General features: G+C 37.7%; 1 protein-coding gene across 5 annotated transcripts in view; it reads right to left on the reverse strand.

Moving 5' to 3' along the window:
• Positions 1–14,723, reverse strand: part of ARID4B (AT-rich interaction domain 4B) — an 88,946-nt gene that overhangs the window by 51,912 nt on the left and 22,311 nt on the right. For 3 of the 5 annotated variants that reach the window (XM_027657286.1, XM_027657287.1, XM_027657290.1), the window contains exons 3-5: positions 6,250–6,360; positions 1,677–1,742; positions 996–1,086 (exon numbers count right to left, since the gene is read on the reverse strand). In XM_027657286.1, the coding sequence (XP_027513087.1) occupies positions 996–1,086; positions 1,677–1,742; positions 6,250–6,360 (268 nt within the window). Of the gene's footprint in view, positions 1–995; positions 1,087–1,676; positions 1,743–6,249; positions 6,361–10,199; positions 10,722–14,723 lie in introns of those variants that run through there. The other 2 variants (XM_027657289.1, XM_027657285.1) reach the window with 2 other exon arrangements.

Here is a 14,723-nt window from a genome sequence, read left to right on the forward strand (position 1 = left end):
ATTACCAAAACACTATCTATAATGTTAATTCCTGTCTTTGTACCTCATGTTTCACCCCATCCTAACCCGATCTCTCCTTTATTAATAGACTCTACTTCTCCAACAAGAAAACATGTATTTTCTGCAACTAGCTCTATTCCTTTCTAAAAGCAGGGAAAGTTAAGTCTTTCCCTAGCTGTTCAACATCACTTCATCACCAACAACCCACAATATCTCAAAACAACTAAGTCTTGCTAAAGTTCTTTCAAGATCTGGTCTTCATCTTCCCATGTCCCACTTATCTGCCCAGGAGAGGCTTATATAGTTTCTCAAGAATCAATACATTTCCTGTAGTGCCTTTAAGACTACCAGTGCACAGACAGAATATATGTTATCATTCTACAACTGACCAATTTACCCCAAGACAGACTGATCTGCTCATACTTGGCACCAAAGAGTAAACCTATGTGTATAAAGCCTTTAAAAATATACCAAAAAACCCCACCCTATATTTGTTTGAGGACATGTGGATATACCATCTATCATCTGAAATGTCACATTATAAAATAGGAAAAACAAATACGAAAAAACTTCTTATAAAAACAAGCTATGTCTGTTTCAACAGTAGCTTTATCAGGGCTAAGTCTGGAAGCAGGGAAAAATAAGCGTTCCAACTTGTGTTTTAAAAGCACTTCTTTGCTTTTTTTTTAAGGAAGCATGACAGCATACTTTGCTTCAGAATATTTAGCAATAGTATATTAAATTTCTAAGAAGTAGTGACTGATTACAGAACAATTTACTAGGTCTTTATTTGGTGTCCCGATTTCACATTGTGAAGGTTACAGTTTCTAATAAAAAACCAAAAATAAGAAGTTTATTTTTGTGGGGTTTTCATACAAACTCTGAATACCTAAGCATCTCAAAAAAATCTCTCTCACCATGTTTAAGACATGTCCAAGTCACAGGCTTATTTTTAAGTCATGAATTTTATTCAAATACATAAATATTTCTCTTACCTACAGTGTACCAACTTGCATCTGTTAATTTGTTGATAACTGCTTCCTGGTATGTTCCATCTGGATTCTTCACTTCCACAACAGTTCCTACCTAAAATACAAAAGTCACTTAGGAATGGAGAGTTCTAAAACAGGCAATAAAGTCAACGCTTTTGTATTAGCAAACAGAGATATTTCTAACCTATTCCACGTTAAATATAACATACTTTTTCAGTTTCACTTGAATGTATTTGTATCCTTCAAACTTCTTTTTTCATTCCTCTAAAATAAGGCAACTAACTGAGCTGATTATTTCCTGCCAGCAGGTGGGGAACAAGAACCAATTTGAGTGATGTCATTCTCTTGTATAAGAGCTTTCCCATCAAATCCTCCAGCTGAGTTCTCAAAAGAAACAGTGACTAAAAATCAGAGCCAGCCATACTTCTTAGCTTTAAGGCAAAAAGAACAAAGAGGCTTGCACCAGCCTATGCTGCACCCCTTTTAACTACAAAGGAAAAAGCTAACATGCAGAGTACACTACCTCTAACTATGCAGCACTACCTTTTATGCTTTGTGATCCTATCTGGCCTGTGTAATAAGTTGAACCTTCCACTGTTACCCCATACTGTATATGCATTTTTATGTCGAATACTGAAAAAATGTTTTTCAAAGCACTAGTAAAATATAAACCAAATTTATTACCTTTAAGGGACCCTTTATGTGGTCATCCTGCACTTCCACTGTTGAAGAATCATGCCTAAAGGTTACCTAAAAAATATAATTCAACTGACAATCACTTGATACAATTGAGCAGCATAAGCACACACAAACATCAATAGCCCTTCTCTTACTCTCATTTAATTAGTCACCATACTCATTCCACTTGCTGAAATCTGTGTTTCCTTCACATATTTTAGAAATATGAGGGGCCAACTTCTTAGTCATCGAAATTTCTAAAATATTTTTTATCCTTCAGAATAGAATCACTACCTCTAACGGAAATGACGAACCAGAGTTTGTCAAAAACATCTAATGGTTTCAAAAGATCTCTGCTGTTCTGTTAAATGATTTGAACTTCTGGAGTACCACAGCAAGAAAGGAGAAAGTTTCAACAGTCACAAGTAAAACTTTTAAGAAACATTTATATTTCAATGATTTGAAATTTAACAGTTTTAGCACATATATCTAGCCTATGTGATGGGTGGTTTTTTTTGTTTTGCTCATTAAAGCAATTTCCCTGCCTCAAGGTTGAAAGATTCACACAAGAAAAGTACAGGACATTGCTGTCAATTAAACAAAATAACAAACCAAATTGCCTTTCCATTAATGTCCAGCCTACACACTGAGAGGTAACTGGAAGGAAACGTAAAAACAGCTAACCTTTCAGTCCTTCAAAACTGCAGTAAGTAAATCCCATAAACATTCCCAAGTTATTTTCTGATATCATTCCCATAAAGACACATAAAGGCTGTGTCTTTAATCTTACACCTCCTGACCTCATTAAAAAAAATGTATGGTAATTCAAATTTACGATTAAGTTATCTGTATCAGATGCTATAGACATTCATCCTTCATTTCATTCACAATTAACTTGGTCACATTGAAAATCATAGGATCTTCCTATCAATTACATCTGAAGTTTTATTTCCACCTTGGTTTTAAAACTACAGGAAAATTATAGGAAACTAAGAAAATTCTGGCTTTACATTTTATGTACATATGTACATTTATTAACACACACAAATGATGTTCTGATGTTCACCAGATCACACTCTTTGGTGTAGAGTATATGATGTTTTATTTAGTATTTGAAATAAGTAAGAATGTAACATGAGACCCAGCTGTGTAACAGTAACTCTCAACTACAGCAATCCTACCTTAAATCTCTGGACTTGTAGGAAGAGTGTACCCAAGATTATACTCTCACTATTGTTAAGAGTTTCACTGTAGCATGTAGCAATAGTAAAATTTCCTTCAGAACAACAGTGTTTTCCAATATCAATTCTCCTACTTAGCCTCCTTAGGAGGAGATTTTAAGAAGTTTTGTAAACCTTGAAAGGAGGAAAAAGCCAAGAACAGCACTACAACCAGGACTAAGGGATTTTATTTTGACAGGCTGATTAGTAAACCAATGCACTAAAATGCTTCACTGTCTTCCAGGTGCTACTTCAACAGAACAGTCATCTTGTCTACCTTCTGTTAGAACTACAGCAATACATAATAGTTGTGAGAGTATGTTCTTTTTAGAACATCTGCATCATCTCACCTACTGATGGTAAATACTTTCTGTCCACCACACATAATTTGTAACCTGAAGCCAGACAAAGGATTCAAGCTAGGAATTAATTGAGCAAAGACCACTCTTCTGAACTTCATCCTGACAGATACAGGTATTTAATTCTCTCTTGGGGGGGATTTAACTAGACAGCCAAAGTTCAGTTAAGATGCAAAATAATCTGAAACCTGGGGTCACCACTGGCTCATAAAAAATATCCAGTATATCAATTCTGATTAGAGACATCTGTTTTTATTTACTTTCTGTGGTTACCTTACATGTATTTTACAGCAAAAAGGAACTCTATTCAAAACCATGAGCCAGCCACAATGTACTACGATAACAGGTAAACAAAGCAATTCCTATAGTGTATTCCAGACCAGTTTGTCTTTTTAAAGATGTCTTGGGGCTTTGACTCTTTGGGGTGAGAAGATTTTTGATATCAACAGTTTTTGCTTCTTGAGATAGTCATATGTGCTCAAAAAATACTGGTTATTAACAGAAATATTCAAACTCCAAACATAGTGCAACACCACTAGCCTTTCTTGAAGCTAAGAAAAGTGATGTTAGCATTTGATAGTTGTGGGTTTTAATTCCCACAGTATTTACCAGTGTGGAACCTTTTTGTCTCAGGCAAAAGATTAAGACGCTCAGCACATCATGAATCCAGTTAGGCTCAGTTGGAATTTCTCTTTCCTTCACTGTCCTGAAAAGACAGTCCTGGTAAGCCCTATTACAGCAGATGTTTCTCTTGTTTCTGTTTAATAAAGACCTACACAGAAAACAGTTTCTTCTGAAACTTCTGTGCAGGGTGCCCAAATACAAATGGGTGTGGATGATGGTGCTAATTGTTTTAGGAGTAGCTGTCAAAACAAACTGGCTTAAATAGCTCTCTGAAAAAAGCTGTAAAAGACCCGATGAAGTGGACTAACACCCTGGTAATACCAGAAGTCTTGCCTTTTAGTCAAATTTGGACTGCCTTCAGCACTTTTCATAAGTCCAGGCAAATCTTAAGTTTTACTGCTTTCCATGACAAAGTGTGTAAAATGCAGTTACATGTTATTGTAAAATTCTGTACCATGTATAGAATTTGCCCAAAACCACTAAACTGTGAATACAGTACCTGTGGATACTGAAATTGTAAGTAAACAGTACCTGCAATAAACTGAATAAAGTTTTTAAATTATGCTGGTGGTGGGAAGTTATTGTGAAGGTATCCCTTCAAAATATTATAGGAAGCAGAATTCAACAAAACAAAACAGGTAAAAGGAGAAATAATTAAATGTATTTTACTTGTCTGAAGATTACATACTTCATTCTGAAAGACTTTTGTTGCCATCCTACTTTCTCAACAGAGCACCTAGTTATAAAACTTAAATGAATGCTTTATACTAAAATTGACAGTATGAAGTTAACTGACTTTCCTTGTCCTCTAGTAGTTCTAGAAGACTATGGCAAAAAATGTACTGGGGCCAGAAGAAACTGCTAAACAAGTGGAAAATAAATGTAGCAGATAAACTACCAACTCCAGACAAAACACACCTAATAGCAAGAATCTTTGTTAGAGCTAATACTGAGGAAAGAGTGCACGTGCCAGAAAGAGCTAAAAAGACTTTTAGAAAAATCAAAAGGTCAGTGTTAAGTTTAAGGAATACACATTCCTGGTGGAGAAAAGATAATGTAAACAGATATTGTTACAGCACTTACACACGAAAATCTAAACCACAAATCACACTACTCTACAAAGCAACAACAGTACTGGGGCTGAACTGCCCTAAGCAATACAGTAACAGCAAAGACATACACACAAACTTGAATCCAGAGGGCTTTAGGCACAATCTCCACAAATAATTTACAGTAAAAATTCTATTTCATGTCAAGATCTTTCTGCAAAACATTCCAGTGACAAAACTACAAGTAATAAACTCACAAGAAAATTTTTAACACTGAATAATAGCAAGTGGCCATCTAAGAAGGTGGACTCAAAGTCCCACAAAGAACTGACATGAATTAGGATTTCACTGATCTAGGTACAACACAATTCCTGTACTTAAATACTGATGCATAACAGCTTAAATAGCAATACTTAGCTGCTTAAACTCAATGGTGCTTTAAAGCATAGACCAGCTGATGCTATTAAGAGTTAAGACTAATGAAATGAAAAAACCACTAATTTGCTCTTTTGTCAGATTTAAGACTAAAATCTTCTTGATGTATTTAACATTATTATTAAACAAGTGACAATCGCCCTTCTCACCAGGGCTTTTGGAGAGCACCTGCTCTCTCTCTCACACACTACAAGCAAAAATCAGCCATAGCACGAGGGCAGATTCAAATTATGCACAACAGTTTACAGTGGAGACTCTTCAACAACAGGTTATCGCCACACACAATTTACACATTTTTCACTTAAATTTACAGTAGATATAAGAAAAATATTCTGCCGCTATAACTGCTGCAGAGCAACAATCTAATTTATGTTTTCTAAGTGCTACTTGCTATTTGGTAGGAGTCAATATGCCAAGTCTTTTTTGGAAGACAGTAGGGTTTCAGCTTATTCCTGAAGCATTATCTAGTTGCCACTGCTAAATGGCAGTGACCTGTGCTCTCAAGTAAACAAAACCATTTTAAACCTACGTTGAGCAGTTTTAGCTATTTTCTGGTAATTTTCTTCTGTACATAAGCCTACATTTGTCACATTTTAATCAAATACTTTAAGGTCAGCCTATGGCACTGAAGGCCACAAACACTCAATGCAAACAGATGACAAAGCAGTGACAGAAACAGAACATATTTAATTGTGTGGGAGTGGGGGAGCCCCTCCCCTCCCAACAATAATAAGCTTACTGTTATTTCAAAGACCGTACTGCCAGCCTCCAAGGAAAGGACAGCCTTTTCGCTGCCCTGAGACTAAAAAGAAGTTTCACACTGTCCCATTTTGAACATGAATGACTTTCCCCCTCCCTCAAAAAAAAAAGTGTTTGCAGGAAAACCACATACCTTGACTTTGACAAGCCTTTTTGCTGTCTTGATCTTGGCTTCACAGAAGGCTCCTCTATACTTTGCACTCACATCAGTGCCCACTGTGAGATAGGGAGGCTCATCAATGGCCTGGAACACAAAGTAAAACAACTGCTTTTTAATTACTGACCACTGGCAACACAGCTGCTATGTCTCCCCGGCTTTTGTGGACAGAGCACTAAAAACAGCCCAATAAAACTTAATCTGACAGCATATGTGTATCACAGCAGTAGAAACACAGAACACAACACTAAGCTAAACAATGAATATAAATACAATCCCATAATACAAATATATAATCTCATTATATAAATATAAGCTCATAGATATAACAAACAGATACCACAGTTATCTACAAGAAGCACCGCACAGGCTTCCAACCTCTGCACCATTTGAAGACACAGGAGATGACCAGTTCTGCTGCAGTGGTGAAGGCCAACCAAGAGTTTTAGTTTCTCCTTTAATTGCCTCAAGATCTGATAACTCACATGACACTGAAGTTTATTTCCCTTAAAAAATCAAGGTTCATTTTTCAGTAGGAAGTAGAACAACCCTGAAGAGATTTCCCTTTTTCACTTTCGAATAAAGTAAATTATAAAGCTGGGCTCTCATCAGGAGAGCAGCCCATCGGGAAAAGTGCAGTAGGGAACTGACAGAGACTAAACACAGAGTGAAGGTGAAGGGTCCAGACAAAACACAAGGTTCTGTAATACACAACACAGGAACAAGTGATACCCAAATAGGGAAACAAGAAATAGAAGAGGTGGGAAATAAGTGGTGCAGGGAGTAGGAGGAGACCATGGGTCGAATACAAAGTATATAGAGTGAGCTCATGAAGGCGTTCATTCAAAGGAAGCCCATTTTCTCTCACACAACCTCTCCTAATGTTATCTGTGGGAGGAGATTCCAGATAACTGAACCACCTCAGTATCACCTCATAGCCTGTTGGTCAGAAGAGAGAAGGTAGAGGGTGACAGCAAGAGGAGTGAGGTTTATTTCCAAGAGCTGCAAGTGTCCATGGAGCCCCAAACAAGAGCTGAGAAAAGAGATCTAAGCCCTTGTCTGCATCACATCACGTTCCTGCACCCCTATGGATTCAGACACAGCTTATGAGAGGTAACTCTGGCACACCCAGGTTCTCTGTGGGAAGAATACAGAGATAAATCTTCACAGGTATCAGAGGTACTATTTGAGACTGAGATGCCTGCACTCAGCACAGGTAATTCCCACTGGCCACCTGCAGTTTCAATACATCAGAAGTAAAGGCATGGAATTATGTACCTGAATGCTTCAATGCATGATTGTTCAGAAATTTAAGCTCTGCAAAATTTGAAATTGAGAAATATGAGATACTACAGGGTTAACTCCGTATTAATGTTTTTTTTTTTTACCTTGACTCTGTTCCAGCCTACCTCTCCACCTGCATGCAATAGAATATATTTCTGAGTACTATAAAACTGTTATCAATCTGCACTTTCTAAGATCATTAGAAACATCAAAGTTCTAATGAACCCACCCGTCTCTTTTTCTCTCTCTGCATGCATGGTACATGACTGCATGTAGAGTAGCAGGATATGCCACACTGGTAGTACTATATCCACAAACACCTATCTGTTCCTAATCCAGGCTTAATAACCATAAAACTCAACTGAGATTAACGAGGAACCTTAAGAGTGCTGGGATTCTGAAACTGATTCCCTCCATGCTTGTCCAACAGTGCAAAAGTACTTGCCTTCAAGTCAGGTTGCAATGCTTTTCTCTTACTGCACTTGGAAGGATGCTGAAAGAGGGACTCATGGTTCTAGTTAGTACTCCTACTAGAGTGAGCCAGGTAGCAGCTGCTTCACACAGCATAAATCTGAACACAGGAAAGCAACAATGTTTTCTCTTGCAAAGACAGTAAAACTAAGAGGGGTGCATCCCTCCTTATCCACCATACTCTTTACTAAATAAACTCGTTCACCACTACAGTGTTTATATTCTCTCATGCCAGTTCACCTTCCAAACTTAAAAGAAAGTGTGGAGTACTGAGATTACTTTAACAAGACTGACAGATTCCAGATGGGTCCACACAGATGCACACAGCTATTATTCTCCTACAAACAAAACTTCAAGAGCTGGTTGTGTCAGTATCAGTCTATACCTCCATATACAGCCAAATTATCACAAAGACCAATCCATAATGTTAAGGTGAATTTACATAACATAAAGAATGCTTTTCTTTACTGTTATTGAAGATTAACTAAAAAAAATGCTAAAAAAAAGGTGTAAAATTCTGGGAACCAAGATAATCTGAAGTTCTGGTCTTTGACTGGAAATTTATGGCAAAGGAACAGGCAAATCAACAATCAAAATTTAAAGAGAATTTAAAATTCTTATTAAGATCATAATTACCAGTATAATATCACTACTCTGATTTATTCTTAACAACTTCTTCCAAAAAGAATATTCATTTGAAGAACAAACATATGTAAGAATTCATTTCTGTTACTAAAACAGAAGTTCATTTCCATCTCTAGCCTACATCTTTTGAAATTACTCTATCTCCTTCCACTGGAATTAGTTAATATTTACCGCTGTAAAGAATTTCAAAGAATAGCAAACATATGGACCATTTGATTACCACTGTAGGTATGTTTACAAGACATACAGTATCGGAGTGGCTTTTGAGAGAAAAATGATGAAATGCATTTCTTTAACTACCACTATGAATCATTATACACTTTAAAACAGCATATAAAATCTTCACGGGATACATACTGGAATTTTTTCTGCTGTTTTATTATTCTACTGAAAGACAAATTACACAGGCTTTCACACTTCCCCCTTCCCCCCAATTGCAACAATTTTCAGTGACAAAATCACTTAAGTGAAATTTTCAAAATACTTCCCTCATTCTGCCTGATAGTAACAGCAGAAAGTGATAAGTTAAAACAATTAGCAAAATGTGATGCATCACAGAGAATGCAAACTAGAAAAGTAAACAGTAACATTCAAAGTCCGTCATTAATTTCAGACAATTCTTACCACAACTTTGTCATTTTCACCAACTCTGAGACACGTGTTCTAAAGCAGGTTTTATTCAATTCCACCAACATTAGAGAAGGATTTGAAAATTAGTATACAGCTATTTTTACCTTGCTGTTATTCCTTCACTGCTTTGTGCTTATGTAATTTAATAGATGTCCTTATACTCAGAGTGAATATATGTTTGCCTGTTAAATTTTGACATGCTTTCTCAGAATTTGTTTTTATTCTGGTTTTGCTTTTCAGAACAGGTTACTAGGAAAAAACAGCACATTAAAATGCAGCTAAAATCAGTAATCTCAGGAAAGGTATGGCAAGCACACTGAAAGTATCTCAACAAGGAGCACTGCAGCAGTCTTTAAAGGGAAGAGGGAAACACAACACTGGACTACCCTACCACATAAAAAGTTCTGAGCTTCCTAAAATTATTGAAGATATCTTGAGACATCTCGAAACAACTGCACTAGTCTCATATGTTGCTATCTCCAAATTTCTGAGCTGCAGCCTCAGCCTTCATTTTATTTTAAAACACGGTAATCTGAATTTGCATTTACAGTTTATATCTGAACATAATCATTTGCACTTTATAACTCATAGGTAAGAATTATTTTTTCAAAAGCATATAATGAACAAAAGTTTATTGATGGCTTTAACAGGAAAACTGAAAAGTATGTCCAGCACACGCTGTCCTTCATTTATAATGAGATCATGAACTTTTTTCATTCAGAGCACACTCCAGGTTTCCTGTCAATGTTTCTATGTCTCTATACTCTCAAAAATCTTTCAGTTCACACTGGAAGAAGGAGAAAAGTGAAGCTGAGGGTGGTATCTCAGCTTGTTCGCTTCGTTGTTTTACTGTTGGCAGTAGACCGGTATTGAAGATCTTCATGGAAACCACTCACCAAGCAAGCGCTTCCAAGACGGATCACTACTTTGTTTGCATGAATGACCGAGGCCGGGCTACCAGAAGGGGGGCCAGCTATGCTGAGTGACACAGCGAGACAGGGATACCGGGGGAAGGCTGTGCCCCGCGGGAGCGTGGGGCCGCAGCCAGGTACGGCAAGGCTGTTTTGGGAAAAGACCGGGGCGAGCCCTTCCTCAGCATCCCTGCAGTGGGTGCTGAGCGCTACCAGCGCCTCAGCAGCTCCCCGAGGAGCCGCGAAGAGCCGGGTCGATCCTCCAGCTCTGGCAAGGCTGCCGGAGGCAGACGGAGCCCGGGTGATTGGTTTGGCTCGTTCGGAGCGGCAGAGGAGCATCAGTGTTTCTCCGGGGACCTGTCGCTTTAAGGGGAGGGGCCGGAGCCGGGAAGCTGCCAGAAGTTTCTGGCTGCCCGAGTCAGCCCCGAGCGCTGGCGCCCGCCCGCGCCCTCTCCCCGAAAGCGCCCAGGGCTCTGGCAGATTAAGCGCGGATTGCCGTAAACTAAATTTGTCCCCTTAAGGCGATTGCCTGGTAAATCTGCACGCAGGGCTTCCCGGGAGCCGGCCGCTGCTGGAGCCGAGCACTGGCAGCGCCAGCTCCCAGGATCCGCCCGGTATCGCTCCCGACCCGGCACCTCGGCCCGGGAAAGCTGCGAGCGCTGCCCGCCCCCCTGCAGTGCAGCTCCTCCGGAACGCCGCTGGAATGTGCCGTGCGCTGTACATCCTAAATCATCAGCCAAACTACTATAAAAATTTCTGGCGCTGTCTTGGGTGACCAAGAAGGGATAAAGAGGAAAGAACTTCCTGCAGTTTTGCACTTACCATTAGGAAATCCAAACTAATGGGCAACCACGATGCTCCTAGTAGCACTTAATTTTGTTTTATTAGTGGGAATAGGATGAATAGTTTCTCTGCTATCTCAATTCACAACTGCTGTGCACGGGCAGGAGTTGCAGGACAAGCTGCCGCAGCTGAAAAGCTGGTTTACCACTTAAATAAGGAGCAGTCTCTAGGTGACCAGTCAGCAATTTCCACCAATTCAGTGGCTGAATTTTCTTTGGCAGGCAAAGCAGGCTGCTGGAAGGGTTCTGCTCCAGCCTTCAAGTTGATTATACCTGGAAGGACTGATAAATGGCTAGATGCCCACATCATAAAACAACCTACACATCTTCTGAATTTGGACATTACATTGGTATTAATAGTTCTGGTCTTCCAAGCGTGAGGGAGGAAACACATGGACCTCTTCAGAGCACTATGGAATATACATTTTAGCATTGCAATCTAAAATGGTAGCATCATGCTTTTACATACATTTAAAGGCTGTTAAAGAAGTTGGTTTTCCTGCATTTTTTTAACAGATTTATATATTTTTCCAACTATGTGGCATGAAATCATCCTCATCCCTCTTCTTTCAACTGTGCTGCATTACTATATTCAAATTCCTTTGTAAAGTCTGTCATGCCATACAGCAGCTGATAAAATTGCTTTACACTGTGCTTTGCCTATAAGCACGTCTAATACAGAGTGTGTGAATATATTATTTCTATCTCCTAATCTGTATTCCTCTGCACCACACACAGGATGTTCCAAGTAAACCACATGAAAACAAGATTAAGTATTCAATCTAGAAACGCAGCAGACGTGGTTACTAGGAAAGCCTGCAGGACTGCTTTCAGATTAATACACAAAGAGAAAACTGGGTCTATACCTTCCCTTTGTCTTTCACACTTAGAGAGTTTGAAGAGCTGAGATTTCAGCTTGTATTAAACATTCAAAATTCAACATTTATCTTCTCTACAAGAGTCTTGAGTCAAGAAACTAGGGAAGCAATTTCAAGAAGCAAAAATCACCCCAACAATCCCACAACTACTGAAAAGAAAGGACTGGTTTTAGTTTTTAAATGAAAATTTCACATTTGTTTATTTTCAATAACCAAGGTTCACAAAAAGCTCGTTTAAAGATTCAAGACTCTCCCCCGACTCCACCTGGTATCCAAATTAATTACTGAGTTTAAAAAAGAAACATCATAAGACTCAACATCTGATTTTTTTCTCATCCATATTAAGCAAGAGGAACAGTGGCAAAACTTTTTTTGCTACTGCCTATGGTATTTTGAAGTTATTTTTCCAAGGGACATGTTTTCTAATTGTTTGCCTATCATCCATAATTCAAGATGGAAACACCCAGTTTGCCAGTGGAATCATCACACTCATACTTGAATAGTCCACCTACAGTCATCCCAGTCACACAAATCAGTGGGAAAAACCACCAATAATACCTCACTACTTCAACCCAAACCAGATTTTTAAGTCTTCTAATGAAGGTCAAAAATTCCTTTTTCATCCTGCAGAATTAGCAGCCACCTCTGTGTCATTCAAAGGTTTTCAGAAACTTTAGGGCAATGAAGGCTTGAAAAGATGCAATTTTGAAAAACAGCATCTTTTTTTTACAGCAGAATCAATCTCTTAATAAACAAAGTCAAAGAGTGTAATTAAGAGGACAAGATTTTGCTTAAGCTCAACCTGCTGTTGTTTGAAAGACACTCAACTTTACAGTAATAGCAGATATTTTCAGGAAAAACTAACACTTAAATATACTCAATTTGGCAGATAATAATTAGTTTATAGCTGATTTTAAATACATTTTTCATGTATTTTCAGAGCAGCAAAGATGAGAAACTTCTAAAACCTTTCTACAAACCGTATGTTACTGAGGCACACAACTCCTCAGAGACAAATGCAGTATCTGAAACAAAGACCAAAGTCCAGAAGACAAAACCTCCTTAAAAAAAAGTAAATCTACTGGCCCATCATCCACCTCCCAGAAATGAGAACACTGCAATAGGAAACAGGAGGAATTTTTCTGTGAACTTGCAAACTACAAAATAGAATAAAAGGCAGTGATGTTTTTCACATGAAAAAGCTATTACATGAAAGCTCAAGAGTAAGTGTGCGCTTTGGGCAAATTTTCTTCTGGTTGAAAAAAATCAGATTTTGACTTGATACTTTGCTTTTGTTACTGTCGTGCATTTCAGAGAAAGGTAAAACTAATAATTTTGAAATTTCTGAAGGAAAATGGTTCAATTTTATCAGTATTTGCCCACAAATAAAAATTATGGTAGAAAACATCCTGATCAAACTAAACATTTACAAGTTAAAAAAAAGGGGAGGGCTTCTTGTAATGAAACTTATTTCCAGTTTCAATTTAAAACCTACAGGAAGTTTCAAGTAACACCTCACTAATCTTGTAAGCAAACATTATACAGCTGTGGCAAAAAGCCACTTCTCTCAACCAAGATGGAAGTTACCAGACAGATGTCTGGAAGCATTAAACCAACTTCTGACATCTTTAGCCTTCTCTATAGGTGCAAAGCATACATTTTCTTTATTTCAAATTATTCTGTTAGATCAGTCCAATGCCAAGCTTATTTAAAGTTCTTAAATACTTGAAAGGGTTCAAAAGCTGATTTTCCTCTTCAAATAAAAATGAGTTCTGTGGAAAGGATTTACAGGTTCTAAGATCATGAAGGACCAAGTGACCCAAAACAAGAGGTTCAATTTGGTACTCACAAGTAACACTTCTTTTATTTAATGTATCTGTATTAAATGCAAAATGGATTTTCATTATTTTTACTTATCTGTGTAAAGCTGAATTTTTATGGGACTAGTAATCCCATTCCTTTTTTTTTCCAGAACTATGCTAAGTTGATGGATACAGAATTATAAAAATATTTTAACTCTACTCAGAACATGAGAAATATTTTGAAGATTTTAAAAGTTAGTCTATCCTAATAATTTCCAAAGAGCAACTCAATTCTTCATCCAGAAATGTACCAAGTAGTGTTATTTCCAAACATCTAAACTGTAATTACCTCATTTCCTATTTAAAATAGCAAATCTAGAAAGGTGACTATGCTTTAAAAGATTACAGCATTATTTTTTTCCCAACCACACTGAATGAAACCCACTGAATTCTGATTCTGTTCCTAATTTGGTCACAGACTTGCTGCACCACGATGAGACCCAGCAGGCACGTACCAATTCTCAATTCTGCAGAAAGGGGCTAATGCACATCTAATTCAAAGGCAAGTGAGCATTTGATGTTTCTCTAGTACTTTCAGACCTAAGAATGGAAATCTGTATTCTTTCTATCGGTATAGCACATCACTCTACACAATGTTTTATTTAATAAAAACACTCCAGAACTGCTGATCAAGCTCTCTAAAAATAATGCCAATTCCTTACTATTTCTTCTGTAGGTCTCTTGTTTTGTATTGCTGAAAGGCTACATGAAGATATTTTGAATGCCTGCTCCCACTGTTTATCCCCCTAAATATAAAATCTTTTTTGAAGTCAATTATTGCCATAGCTACCAGACTGCATTTTTTTCCTGTCAGGTTTAACTAAATATTCAAACTATTTAACATAATAGTTTAGTACTGTAAAATGGTTCAACTTCATTAATGTTGGCCAGACTTTTTTTGTACATTTCAAGTGAAGTCTGACCATT

The sequence above is a fragment of the Corapipo altera genome, unplaced genomic scaffold, assembly GCF_003945725.1.
Source record: "Corapipo altera isolate COAL_440 unplaced genomic scaffold, ASM394572v1 2c, whole genome shotgun sequence".
In the NCBI taxonomy this organism is placed as follows: domain Eukaryota; kingdom Metazoa; phylum Chordata; class Aves; order Passeriformes; family Pipridae; genus Corapipo; species Corapipo altera.